The 14,586-nt window shown below is 37.9% G+C and overlaps 2 protein-coding genes across 2 annotated transcripts in view; one reads left to right on the top strand and one right to left on the bottom strand.

Annotated features, from left to right (window-relative positions):
• wwc3 (WWC family member 3) overlaps positions 1-7,228 on the top strand; it is a 29,508-nt gene extending 22,280 nt beyond the window's left edge. The window contains exons 11-23 of the mRNA XM_087785312.1: positions 13-554; positions 1,090-1,201; positions 1,576-1,656; positions 1,878-1,964; positions 2,025-2,220; positions 3,316-3,438; positions 3,505-3,602; positions 4,081-4,213; positions 4,279-4,443; positions 4,526-4,618; positions 5,397-5,624; positions 5,679-5,806; positions 6,717-7,228. Of these exons, the coding sequence (XP_087641438.1) occupies positions 13-554; positions 1,090-1,201; positions 1,576-1,656; positions 1,878-1,964; positions 2,025-2,220; positions 3,316-3,438; positions 3,505-3,602; positions 4,081-4,213; positions 4,279-4,443; positions 4,526-4,618; positions 5,397-5,624; positions 5,679-5,806; positions 6,717-6,783 (2,053 nt within the window). The 3' untranslated portion in view covers positions 6,784-7,228. The remainder of the gene's footprint in view (positions 1-12; positions 555-1,089; positions 1,202-1,575; positions 1,657-1,877; positions 1,965-2,024; positions 2,221-3,315; positions 3,439-3,504; positions 3,603-4,080; positions 4,214-4,278; positions 4,444-4,525; positions 4,619-5,396; positions 5,625-5,678; positions 5,807-6,716) is intronic.
• A 535-nt stretch (positions 7,229-7,763) lies between these two features.
• traf3ip2l (TRAF3 interacting protein 2-like) lies at positions 7,764-14,177 on the bottom strand. Its single transcript, XM_087783100.1, has 9 exons — positions 14,043-14,177; positions 10,853-10,934; positions 10,239-10,789; positions 9,210-9,252; positions 9,083-9,147; positions 8,917-9,014; positions 8,573-8,641; positions 8,027-8,218; positions 7,764-7,958 (listed from the first exon to the last, which is right to left on the bottom strand). Exons 2-9 carry the CDS (start codon positions 10,888-10,890, stop codon positions 7,812-7,814), a joined length of 1,203 nt encoding a protein of 400 aa, XP_087639226.1. The 5' UTR covers positions 10,891-10,934; positions 14,043-14,177; the 3' UTR covers positions 7,764-7,811.
• Positions 14,178-14,586: the final 409 nt, after the last annotated feature.

Raw genomic sequence — 14,586 nt, 5'->3', positions numbered from 1 at the left:
GTTGTTCCTCAGCTTGTCGGCCAGCTCCCTGACCGTGTCGTCCAGCAGCAGCCGCGGCTCTCTGGCCTCCAGCCGCGGCTCCCTGGCGTCCAGCCGAGGCTCTCTCAGCTCCATCAGCTTCAGCGACATCTACGGCGTGCCGCAGTACGAGCGCCACGACCTCCCCGGGGAGCCCATGGACCCTCACCTGCGCTACCTGCTGTCGGCGGAGTCCAGGGACTGCCCCGTGTTCGGCCCCGACCCGCCGGTCCAGGGCAAGACCAAACGCTGCCACGACACGCCGCAGTCCCTCGCCTCGCTCTCGTCGCGTTCTTCGCTGTCGTCGCTGTCGCCGCCCAGCTCGCCCATGGACACCCCCTACCACTCGGCCCCCCAAGACTGCCCGCTCACACAGATGACCGAGGAGTACATGGAGCAGGCCGGGCGAGGGCTGCTGGAGGGGCTGCGAGCTCCACCGCTGTCGCACGCCCCCCTGATGGTCGGCGAGGAGTCGCTCGCCCCCCCCACGCAGAGTCACAGAGAGGGCGGAGCTCAGGCGGCGTACACGAGCACAGGTGAACTTCCTGACTTAACAATCTATTAGAAAACACTTACATCCACATTTTATTTTTTTTTACTGATAATTTAATTGTATTGTACGTCTGTCCAATGATAAATTAAAATGTTTGCATAGAAGAACATATTCCAAACAATTCATTTTTAAACTTTAGTTGTTTAAAATTGAATCATCAATTAATTGAATTATCATTTTGATATGCTCACTTTAACGTATGACTCACTTTTGGTTATTTATTTATTTATTTTTTGGTTTTATTAATCTAATTGTATTTATTTCTATTGATTTAATTTATTTTATTTTATTCTCAATCCAAATCCAAAACCAACTATTATTTAATTTAAAAAAATGCATATATTTAAAGGCCCCCGTTCTTCTTTCCTGCTTGATGGAACCTCAAGAGTATTTTCAAGTGTATACTACACTAACTAGCATTGCCACTTATTAACAATGCTAGCTGCAGTCAGTCTGAGGTAAAGTTCAAGTTTTCTAACAGACTTTGTTGAGCTGCAGTGACAGTGTTTCTCCTGCAGGGGTCACTCTTAGGGGCAACACGGGCAACAGGAGGGCCAGAAGAGTCTCAGCTGGGGTCTCTGAAGACGTTCTGGCGACAGACAGCGGTGTGTTCGAGGCTTGGGGCAGAAGGTAAGAGTCCACTGGGGTTAGCTTTAATGTGGACAACGGCGCTCTCCAGTGGGGGACCTGAGTAACTGCAGCCACACGACTGGCTCATCTAGTTTGGTCTGATTTTGTGCGACCAAGAGTCTATCAAAGCTGAAGACGATGCATTGTTTGTGTCCAACGTTTATATTAATCATTATGTGTGAGTTATAAAGGTTCAACAAGTGAACCCTTGATAACAACGATTTGTTTCAATTTAAATGAGTTGTATTTGTTGATACGGGTACTTACACAATAAGTACGTGAGGAGTCACAGAAACAACCTTTACAATAAATGTAAATTATAATCTGTTGGTCAGTCAAAGTAAAAATGTAATTTGATATAATCACCTGAACAGGGCGGAGGACTCGGAGGAGATTTCCTACATGAGAGAAGTCGTCAATACAAGCGAACCCACGCAGATTCAACTGGGACTGTTGTGAGTGTTGCTTTCTCTGTGTGTCTTTTTGTGTGTCCCTCGTCCTCTGTGGTGTGTCTTAGCACTTAGGTCAGTATGAGTGTGTGTGTGTCTCTCTGTCTTCGTGTGTGCGAGAGTGCGTGTGTGAGCTTGTGTTTATATGTATATTTTGAGTTCGGTGGTTGTGTGTTAGTGTATGTATGTATGTGTGCAGTGGTGTCACTGGTCTCTCCTCTCTTCAGGTGGGATTCGTGCTCTCAGTCTCTGCGGCTTCATCTTCTGCAGCTCAAGAGTCTCAACAAGTCTGTGGTCAGAGACGGACATAAAGTGTGAGTCTGTGTGTGATATTGTGTTGATTTGTGGCTCTTGTGTGACCTGTGCTCCTGCAGGTATGTGAAGGTCCACCTGGTTCCTCTGGACTCCAGCAGAGCGTGTGCGTTCTACTGCTGCACAGCTCTGGAGCCTCAGACTCACATGAGCTTCAACGAAGGCTTCCGTGTGCCTGTTCCTGTGGACGCTCTGACGCTGTGTTCCCTGCAGATGTCGCTCTGCTCTCTGGGGCCCCAGGCTCAGGAGGAGCTGCTGGTGAGAGAAATGTTGCTCCTGGAGCTGAAAATACATTTAATCTTCTCAATTACACATTTCTTATGAACCTCGTTTTTTTCTCCAACTCCTTCCAAACCAAGAGTTTAAATGTTTCACTTGAAAGGAAGAGTGAAAAAGATTATTGATTCACAAAATTGAGTCACAATATGTGTCCAAATCCATGATGGAAGGTTTAAATGTTTAATTATCATTTAATAATTATTATTACTTGTTATTGTTAAACAACAATTTGAAATTGTATAATACATATTATAATATATTAGTATAGAATGTTAAATAAAAGCTCATTGAAGTTAGATTTTTGGTGTCTGAATTAATATATTTTGATGTATACTTTTTTTTTTTTTAAATAGAATTTGTATATTTTACTAGTGGTCTAAAGAGATGAAATTAAACCAGTTAAATGATTTTACCATTTATTTAATGATATTTAGCATAACATTCTAAATAAAAGCTTCAAAAATGTTTTTTAAAAATCTATGAAGGAAAGTCTGAATATTGAAATATACTGTGTATATATATATATAAACAATTTTAGTATTTTCTGTTATTGTTGGAACATAAAAGGGTTGGTTTCAGGCTTGGAAAAACGTCAGTGTAAAGAGTTCAAATATTTAACTTAAAAAAGGAGTTTGGCACGTGGAAAAAATAAAACAAATATTTAATCTTAATGTAAATTAATAATGTTTTCTTGACTAAAATAACCTTGTTTTTTGTAAGAAAAATAAAACTCTTATATTTGAGTATCTGTCTGAAAAGATTAAATAAAACACTTTGACTGTAAATATAATGACATGTTAGCATAACATGTTAATTAAGTCAAAGTCAAAACAAAACTTATTTTAAAAAAATAAATGAGGGAAGGCACAAATATTGTACTTAAAGGTTAAATTTGTAAATATATTGGGTAACAATTTGTAGATATAGTATTATTTATGGTATAAAGTTTTCGTTTTCAGGATTGAAAAAAAAACACTGACGGATATCAAATATCAGAAATGGAATACTTTCTATTCCAAATATTTCTACTAATATAGAATTCATACAAGTATAACATATATTCTTTCTGTGCAGGGTCGAGCTCAGCTGAGTCTGGCCGACTGTGAAGGAAGTGTAGAGATGGTCTATCACTGGCTGAGGGTCCAGATGCTGAGCGGGTCTGACCTCCAGAGGTCAGAGCAGAGACTTCGTCCTTTGGTATATCACATTTTCTTCTTTTCAAAATCTTTTCCTCTCACACATAACTGACGGCCGGTTTCACAGGACGGCGTTTGCACGAGACCCTCCACACGCCTGGAGGAGCGAGACGACGAGCCGGAGAGGAAGAAGAAGGAGCTGCTGGAGATGATGACCTCCGAGAGGTATGACATACATTGCTGCCATCACAATATTGGGGGTTGAATTCAACATTTCAAATATTTCAACTATGATTGAATAATATATTAATAATAATAATATTGAATGAAATAAATAAATTCAATTAAACGTGATTATTATAATACATAAAACATAATAAGTGGCTTATACAATTTAGTAATTCATTCATAAAATGATATAAAATGCATGAAATTAATTGGTATTCATGATCTCGTCTAGTGTTATTAATTTTATCAATCTGTGTAAATAAAAAATTAAAAAGATCTTTTTTTTTTATACTATGATTTAAAAAAAACAACAAATTCAATCTTTAACTACAGAAATGTTTTAAATTGATTTACCAAAAATAATTAATTAAACGATTCAAAGCTAACATTTAAAATGTTAAACTATTGTGATAACAATGATGATATCCTTGCATAGAAAAGGTAATAATGTCTCCATGTTGCCGGGCGTGTGCAGGAGTTGGCAGGCGGAGTCTGTGGACAGCGGTTGCAGCAACAGCACGGCCAACACACCGGAGGCTGAGGGCGTCTGTGGCGCGCCCACACGGGGGCGCTGTGACCAAACGCCGGTCAAAGTCCAGGCAGTGAAGGTGAAGTCCGCAGTGTCATGAGGGAATCTTCCAGAGTTGACGTTGTGTGTCGTCGCCCCCTGCAGGTGGACAAGGCCACCATGACCGACGGGATGTTCCAGGAGCCGGTGAGGGTCCGGCCCAAAGAGCGGGGCGGCCGGTGGGGCCATGGCTCGCCCTTCATGAGGGGCAGCACTATCGTCAGGTCTCAGACCTTCTCCCCTGGTGCTCGCAGTCAGTACGTCTGCAGGGTGAGTGTGTGGACAATGCCCCGTCCCCCGACCCCCACAAGTCAAGTGTGTTAGTGTTGATCGTGTTGTTGTGCGTCTACAGTTGTACCGCAGCGACAGCGACAGTTCCACTCTACCAAAGAAATCACCGTTTGTCAGGAACACGCTGGAGCGACGGACTCTGCGCTACAAGCAGGTGAAGACGCATTAAAATTAAGACACTCATAGAAGAATTTAATTAGAGGGGAGGTCAAAGGTCAGCTCCACCAGGGCAAGATTACCCCCATGAACATTTGAATATGTCAGATTGAATCGATATTTAATAAATAACATGTAAAGATTATTTCCATAGTTTCAGCTTCAGCATCAATTGTAATAATCTGCCTGATGTTACTCTTCTCTTCAGGCAACGTCAACTATTGTAGCTCAGCCTTATGTATTTGAAAAATATACAGATCCTTTTTCCTTTTCTGTAATGTCTCGCGAATGCTATACTGTCGATTTAAAAGATCTTATAGTTGTGAATCATTCAAGGTAAGGTGGGGAAACTTAGTATTAAACAAAAAAAAAAGGTTTTAGATAACAAGTTGAAAATTAAATGAGGTAAACATTGATGAAATGGAATAAATGATGTGTTATTTAAATAAAAATAAATAAATAAAAATTAATATGAAAGGAAAGCAAATAATAATAATGAGGTTAAGAAAATAAATTGCATTTAAGAAGAAAAATCAATCAAATCTTGCATGTATGATGAAAAAAGTATATTATTTCCAAATGTAAAAATATTAAAATACATTTTTAAGAAAGAAATGTTTCAAGAAACAATTCAAAATAATCAATGAGGTTATTGGGATATCTTTATAAAGATAATTGAAGTAGAAAAGAATGAAATGAAATATTAAAATATAGTAATTATATAATAAATAAGCTGAGAAAACTCTCTTGAGCTTGTGTTTATGTTGTGCGAGCAGCAGTCGTACCGCTCCTCTCTGGCCGAGCAGCCGACGCGCACGTCTCTGGACCTGGAGCTGGACCTCCAGGCCTGCCGGACGCGTCAGAGGCAGCTGATGGAGGAGCTGACGGCCCTGAGGGAGCTGAAGCTGCGTCTGGAGGATCCTCAGAGCGAGGCGGGCGAGCTCCCGCACTGGGCCCTGAGAGACGAGCGCTTCAAGCGGCTGCTGCGAGAGGCTCAGAGACAGGTGAGTCGCCCGTCCAGGTGTCCCTGACACGGGTGTGACGGCACTGTTGTGCAGGCGAGCCAGAGCAAACAGGAGCAGCATCAGGAGGAGGCGGCGGAGAGGAGGCTGAGGAAGGCGTCCAAGGAGGTCCTGCAGATGAGAGGGCAGAGTCAGAAGGAGCCGCTGCCAGTGCAGACGTTCAGGTGAGACTGTGAACAGAGTCTTCTTTTTCCCCAGATCCAGATCAATTCTGGATTCTTACAATTTACTGAAAGGAGCTGAAATTATGGAAATAATATTAATTTAATATGTACTCAAGAAGGTCTGAATTGAAATTTAAATGTATAAAAATATATATACTGAAGGAGTGAGGAAATATATTTAGAAAGTTGAAATTGTAATACTGATAATAAGTAAACCGTTAAAAAAAATGCATTAAAATAAATATTTGAGAAAAAACTAGAAAAACATGTTTTTTTTTAATATATTTGTAGAAAATAATATAAAGTATTTAAAATGTCTGAATGCATAAAATAATAATTTCAAATAGTTTAGTGAGAAAATTAATATATTAGGTTTAAATAGAAAGGTTGATAAAATAGAGAAAAAAAGATATATCTAAACATTAAAATAATTAAAAATAATACAAAGTACTTAATACTTTGAGAAATAAAACATTTAAAATGGTTCAGGATTGCATATGGTCTCATATGGCTCAGAAATAAATGACAAATAAAGATGATGGAAGAGTTCATGGCTAAAGTTTTTTTTTTAAACATTGAAATCAATACATAATTGAAGTTTTTTTTTAAATTTAAAAAAATTATGAATCCCAGTTATTCAAGAAGTTATGTTTACGTTAAACAAAATATAATCGTAAGATTTTAATTGAATTAAACATACAAATAAATGAAAAATATAAAGTATTTAAAATACATATTTATAAACAAAATGATAGTGATTGTAAGAAAATATATATTCATAAAACTGAAATTAATTAATTTTATTATAAAGAGCGAGAGAACCAGAGACTAGGAATCTCTTTTTATGGAGGCTGGTGTGTTACGTTGATGTGGGTGTTGTCGTCGCTGCATTAAATGTGTGTTTGTGCAGAGAGAAGATGGCTTTCTTCACCAGGCCGAGGTTCAACTTGCATCCGCTGCCCGCCGACGACGTCTGAGACGCTCCGTCTCTTTCTCTGTGACACAAGATGAAGTATTTGTCAGGAACTCATGAAGGACGAGACATTTCTGGACCGACACCAGAAGACGGGAACAAAAAGTCCGTTTTGAACCGAGTCACTGTACTGTAACTTATTTTATAGTACTTTTCCTTGAAGGAAACTCAAAGACTTCCTGCTTTTCAAGTGTACTTTGTAGCTTTGAACAAAAATAGCACTTCAGTGTTTTTCCAGTAACTTGGAGCTTGTTTCCTTCATTCTTAAAGTTTATTTACATCAACTTTGTCACTTTGTAACCCACTTTTATTACAGATGTTCCTTTTGTTGTTATTAAAATTAATTTTATTTGATGTACTTTTCAATATACGACAACACTGTATCCAGATTTTTATGACGTCTGTATCTGCAGTGTTACCTCTTGTGAAAATAAAAGCATTCAATCACACAGTGGTTTGAAAACTAAAATCCTGCATCAACGATTTAACTTCCAACCAATAATCTGACTATTTTAAATGATGAAAGAAATTAAATGATAAAAAAAAAGTTGGAGACCTTTAGAAAGAAACAACTAAATACATAGTAAAATAATACAAAATAAAAAAAGGAAATGTTTGTTAAAAATATAGATGTATAAAAAATTGTTAGTATAATTGAAAACACTTTGTTTATTTAATAAGTATTTTGGAATGATCTTTCAAAAAGAAAATTCAAGAAGTTAGGGTGATACAATGTATTAAACATTTAAAATTAATTACTGTCCTGGAGATGAGAATGCTGCTCGTCAAGTCAGAAAAGCAAAACGCCTGAAGGCGGACGATTGGCATGTCGTTGCCTGCTTGTGCTTCTCTGCTGAGAGAAAAATAAGTTTTTTTTAACAACCAAAATGTTATAGACATGTTTGAAATACTAACCTGGGACACTTTGTCTAGTGATCACATGTTCAAAAGCTAAAGGTCTAAGAAGAAGGACGACACACGTGGAATGTTTGAAAGTTTTTATGCCACATATTTACAATCTCTGCTCCCTCACTATATGGGGATGGACACGATGGTGGGTAGTTCCCCCACGGGAGGTGGGTTGTACTTCTCCACTCTCATCAGCCGCCGCAGGATGTCGTCGCGATCGCGTGGCCAGCCGAACACGTGTGTGTTCTGGAGCCAGTTGGGAACGTGACACTGAGGCGGGAGAGCAAAAGACAGAAGTCGTGTAAACAAGAATATTGTAAGGTAGTGCGAACGTCTACCTTTCTGGCTCCGGGGAACAAGATCGGAATGAACCGGAAATTTTTGCTCCCGTTCTGGATGAATTCGCTCTGCAGCTGTTTGTGGATGTAGACGGTGTTGCATGTTCGCTCGTCGTGCTCCGGCCCGCCTGGAGACGTCGTGACGGTCTCGTGGTATTTGGGGCTGATGATGATGATAATGAGATACTCTTTCTGTGGGAAGGAGAGGTGACATCATCATTAGAGGACGAGCTGACAAGTGTATGGACGTTTTAAGAGTGTCACCTATTGAATGTTTGAAATTACTTTTTGAAATGTTGAAACTTTGGGGTTTTATTATTATTAATAATAATAACAGTAAAACATTTTATTTGTAGGGACCTCTCACCGTACAACACTACTAAAGATCAAGAGCATGGAATATCAAACACTATGTGTAAACTAATAAACATTCAGCAATTATTAAATTAAAACAAATTCAGCCGTTTGATGTACACATTTTTAAACGTAATTATTTATACAACTAGATGCTAGAAGATTTCGAGAGTGTTGGGGCTGTGATGTCACCTCTGTGAGGAATGTCTCCATGAAGTCAATCTTGCTGATGCTTCGGAACTGTTGCTCGAAAATGTCGATCTGTAATGAAATTGATGACAGGATGAATGCGGGACCACAAACCTGCATCTTCTCAGTCCTACGAGATCCTTCTCTTCTGATCTATTGGGCGTGATTGTAATTTGTCATAAGTGCATGCACAGCAATGCGTGATTGAGTCATCAGTACTTGCCCTTAACAACATTTTAATACAACAGAGCTGACAAGGTACTGCAGTCAAGCTAGCCATCGTTCTGGTTTCTCCAGTCATGAGCCGCACTTTAATCTGGAGAGTTCTCAGAGTTTGGGGGACTCACATGAGTGTCGAAGCCATTGTGACGCAGCAGAGCAACAAAGTTGATGACCTCCTTGACGTGGTCGTCGTTATCGGCTTCATAGGTGACGAACACCTTCCCTGTGGATCAGTGGAGAGTCCAAGTGAAGGTCACAAGCGAGAGACGTTCAAGTGGACGACACACTCACTCTGCTCCAGAGACAAGGCCGAGCCGCTGGCGGGCAGCTTCTCTTGAGCTGCAGAGTTTCTGCTCCTGGCGTTATGAAGAAAACGTTTGTAATCATGGAACAATATGAAGGTTAAACTTAAACTCACTTTTGAGACCATCCACTTCCAGGATGAGGAGCTCCTGCAGGATCTGAGATGAGTAGGAGAAAATGTTTAAAAATACTTTTGAATATACATTTTTCAAGGGGTTTTGGTGTAAAACTAATAATTAAAAAAAGAGATATCATGAAAAAGTCAAAAGGATTTTAGGTAAAGTGATAGTTCACCTAAAATTGACACCAATTTTCATTTGCTCGACTGTAATGTCCAGCTTATATTGAAGCCTTGACTTTGGGCATTACTGAAAAGAAACTTAAATAAGTCTGTATATTTTAAGTTTGCTTGTAGCAGAAGATTCAGGAGTCTCAGCTCCTACTACAATTTTATCTTCATTCAAACACATGGAAAGTCTCAGTGCACATGTGCCAGATGTACATGGATGGCTTCTAAAAACAAGCTAAATATATAGAATTTTTTTCAGAATAGTTCCACATGTTGAGGCTTCAATACGAGAAGGACATTTATAGACGAGCAGCACAAAGGTATTGGGATGTTTTTAAGTGAGCATTTTTTTGGACAAAGATGAATACACCTGACCTCCAGTTGCTACATTAAAATGGATACATTTTTTTCTATAACTCTAAAGAGGAACTGATTATTCTAAAAATAATCACAACCCTTAATTGACATGAGGGTGAGTAGAATATTAGTGAAAAAAATGAAATAAATAATCAAGGTGGTTAGAAAACGATAAATAATAATAATAAATAAAACATATTGAATAGATAAATAAACATTTAAATATGAAAAATAATGTCAAGCAGCATCATCAATCTTGAAAGTGTCCACCTCCGTGGGACTTTAACAAAGCAGGGTGGATTCCGCTCTTGTAACCTCTCATTTGCAGAGATTTCAGATGGTGGACAACTTTATAAAGCGATAACTTCAAGATGTTGTCATGAGTGAGTAAGTCAGCAGAGGTGGGTTTACACATTAGTTGCTTTAAATAGACCAAAATAATTCCCAGGATGCATAAGCTGAACATGTAAGATAGCAGGAGGAAAACCTTGGACTCACAATAGGGCCCATACGGGCTGTAGAGGGGCCAGTGAGGATTGGCTCCTGGACCCCTGGGGAAGACTTCTGGAGGACACTGAGCACAGCAGACGGCCCCCTGAGGCGAGCAGGCGTAAGGAGACAAGACATGGTGGCGTGTGGCGGGGTTGGAATGGAGGGACAGCGGCTGTTCTAGGCTGCATTCTTGACCAGGGAGGGACCAGAACTGACACCCTTCTTCAGGCCAACTGGGATAGTCTTTCACACTCAGGTGGGTTGGCAGACTACTGGGGTACCCTGACCCGCTGCTGGCCAAGCTGGGGTGGAGCCAGGCTACCTTATTCTGACTAGGGTATGGGGTGGGCTGGGGGAAGCCTGCAGAGAGGCTGCAGGACTGATGGTAGGAGGAGAAGGCGCTGCAATGTTGGGGGTCTCGGTCCATTTCTCCGTCTGGCCTTCCAGTTGAGAGAGTGTTTGGGCTCGACATCAGGTTGTTGGGATTCTGTTCAGCGGTGCTCATGGTTTCATCGTGCTCCTCTGGAGTGTTGCTGGTTGGGTATCTACAAGTAAGACTAAGAAGAAAAACAAGTGAGTCCAAAGACCTTGTGTCAGAGAGCAAATTCAGAAATATTTACCTATTGGAAGAGACCCAAACAGGCTGCATTGTTTTCATCAGTCCTTACATCCATGAGTGACCATTTACTGCAGGGCAAACTCCTGTTGAGACCCAAAATTACGACATCATTGACAGAAAATACACATTTCTAACCATTAGGGGTGTGTATTATCAAGAATCTGGACTCTGGTGTTACAGAATATACAGAAACATGACTCTTAACAAAGTTATTGTTTTTTTCCAATTGTTTGTAAACCAAGATACCGTTTCATGGTCCTTTAGCAGCGGAGAACGTAATGACGGCTGCCGTCTAGCGGACGGAAGTTTAATCGACAAAAATAATAATTAATGAAATGCTGTGAGTATTTGCGTGTTAATTGGAAATAAAAAAAAGTCCAGTTATTTTATTGTACACACACATTATTTTAATATGAACCATAAAATATTAAAGAAAAAATAAACTATGGTTTGAAAGCTAAAAAACAAAACTAAATTAGATACAGTGCTGTTTAATTGTTGATACAGTACTTTTAAAAAAGTTGAAAGCGCCACTAATATAAAAACTGACTCACATGTTTCAAATGTTGACGTCTTCCTCTCCAAGATGCACTAAAACACTCTTATTTACTTATATGCTTAAGCATCCCAAATAATAACTTCAAAACAAGTCCTAGTGTAAAGAGCTTATTCAAATGAGAGTTTTGTACAAACCGACAGTGATGAGTAAAAAAGAGGTCCAAGATCAATTTAAGAGAAGATTAAATCAACACATCAGTTGCCCTTTAAGAAATAGATCATCAAAATGTTGTCATTTATAAAGCTTTGATTGTATAGTTAACATGTAACATGACAGATTTATAAAATCTAATTATACAGAGAATTAGATAATAATGACCAAGATTCACAGTGAAACCACACAACAATCAAGCTAAAAACAATATAAATCACGTGGGCAAAAGATAATAATAATAATATTAATGGGCTATATTTTATATATTAGATCGGATGCTATCCTTTTGTTCCCCCAAAATAAACAATAAACAAGATTCATGATTTTGGTCAGATTCTTTTTTTCTTTTTCATATTTTTTAAGAAAACAAATTAATGGTTAAGCAATAAATGTATTTTATGATAAACAAATATAACATTAATTCTCCTTGAGGAGACAACTACAAGGTGTTTTTTTTTCAATACACTTTGTAGTTTCATACACATTGAAAGCCTTTCCATGACAAACAAATAATAATGATTTTAGCTTTAAACAATGCTATATTTTTTAACTATTAGAAAAAAGGTAATTGCTATCTCTCTAATATATATAAATTGCAATTTGTATTGCCTTAATTTTCTAAAAAGTGCCTCATCTAAGAGGAAAAACATCCATATTGTATACTGTGTAATAAATGTCTAATAAATGCCATGTTGTCACTGTGTTAATTGCTTTCATTAGTAAAATGGTACTGATAAAAACCTCTCTCTTTTGAAATCTATTTTGAAAACAGTCTGAATCTTCTGATGATGTGATTTTTTTTATGATAATATGTTGGGTGTCGTTTTTACTCTGGTGTGTCATGTTTAAAGTCATTAATTAACTACTAACTAACTGAATCGTGTTTTTTTGTCCTGTGTTAAGCACTGTCTGACTCCTGAAATGTGCTTTATAAATCAAGATTTATTATAAGTATAATTATTATTTTTGTTGGTATAATGGGACATGTGAGATGGTTGTTGACATGAACCGGTTTAATGTCAGCACCATGTTCAGAGACCTACCTTCAGATAAAAACAGTAAAAACAAATCATGAAAGTTTGTGTTTCACTAATTTTGACTTGTTTTGTACTTGTTGACTTAAACAAGCATCTTGAGTTATTTACAGTCATAGGCAGATGTTTCTTAAGACAAAAATATTTTTATCTGACATAAGACATGATTATATCTATGGTTTCATTTCAAATACTACTACTACTCTGAGGATAATGGGGGCGGGACTGAAATGTTAATGATTTAAACTGTTAACCCCAGAAATAAACAATATTCATTCATTCATTATATTTAGCAATATGAGAAATTATCCATGAAAGAAAAACCAATACCCATAATACAATGTAACAGATGAAGCTCTTTCTTGTTGAATCTAGTTCAATAAAAATGGGTTTGGTTCTGCATCTTTGGTTGATTGACACCTTCAATCTATTAATGCTAACACAAGTCCTATTAACATTATAAATATTAAATCTGAATGTGCAAGACAAATATTTGAACATTTTGAGTTAATGGCTGCTCATTTAGCAGGTATGACAAAACTGAATTGGTTTGACATTCCTGAATAACAAGTCCAGCTGAGAAGTATTGCAGTGAAGAACTGCTGTAATAACAAATAATAAAAATAAACCCTTCACTTCCAAAAAATCCTTAAAAACCAACACTGAGATTGGACAGTCAGATGGTATATATTTAACAGTTGAATAATCAATATTAGGTCAGTGAAAACATGTTTGACAACAGATATAAGAATGGAAGTCCATACCCTAACAAAAAGATGCAATCTGAGGGGAAAATGATCCACACATTTCTGAAATATATAAATTACAGAAATAATCACAAACTAAGTCAGACTTGGAAAAACGCTAAGCATGTCAATGAATTTCAAAAATCTTCTTTTCAGAAATAAAATAATAAAGATTCTTTAAAAATATGAAGTTTGTTGATGTTTAAGGATTTCAATATTTTAATATTTCACATAGTTAAATTGATTGTGTAATAGTCCAGACCTTTAATGTAAAAGTAAAAAGGAAAACGAGCCATAACTTCGAGAAACTACATAAATATTACAGAAGAAAAGCGAGAGTGTGTGGGAGACCTTCGTGGGCTCTCCCCCACACACGGACACGAAACACAAACAGGGACTTTCTAACGACTGGAGGAAGACTGTAAGAATGGCTAAAGCGCTTTGTGACCCTGGTCTAGAAAGGCGCTATATAAATAGAGCTTATTATTATTATTATTATTATACATGTCACTAAATAGGCAGAAACCTTATTTCATGTCAATTATAATAATATGTTTTGTTCGTAAACGTCGTTTAAAGTGAACTTTCCGACAAACTTATGGAACATGTATCTGCTTCAACAATGCTAAGCTAAAAACGACAGTGATAGTGTTTTTAAAGAATTGAACCTGCAGGTGAAATTCAAACTGGAGAACTCACCGTGGCAGAGTCGTGTCCTCCAGCTATTAAAAATCCAGCAGGTATTAAACAAGCAAACAAAAACAAAACCGTCTGTTTGCTCCAGTCGACAAAAACCAGAAATATTCCTCAACTCGTCAAAGATGTGACTTTTTACTAGTGACAGCTGGCAGCTCCGCCCTTGTGCCACGCATGCGCACACACTCCACGATCAAGCTCGCGCCTGAAGCTGCGGTGACGTCACCGATCCTCACTGGGGTTTTGTTTTTTTTACCTTCATGATGAATCATTAGTATCAGAAAATAATTCACAGAATGCCAATGTCCTTAGTCATTCTGGGGTGAAATATACCATCACATAACAATATTATATTTAGTTCTATTTAAAAACAAACATATGATGAATATTATCAAACATATAATCATTTTTTTATGACAGGAAATAAGGTTTTTAAGAAAAATGGTCATTAGTGCATTTTGTCTGTTACGGAGTGGTCTTACCCTTTATAAGTAAGTAAGTAAGTAAATAAGTAATATTTATTTATATAGCGCTTTTCCAGACCAGG

The sequence above is a fragment of the Callionymus lyra genome, chromosome 2 (assembly GCF_982586985.1).
Source record: "Callionymus lyra chromosome 2, fCalLyr1.hap1.1, whole genome shotgun sequence".
NCBI classification, from domain to species: Eukaryota; Metazoa; Chordata; class Actinopteri; order Syngnathiformes; family Callionymidae; genus Callionymus; species Callionymus lyra.
This window is presented reverse-complemented; position numbering and strand designations above follow the sequence as displayed.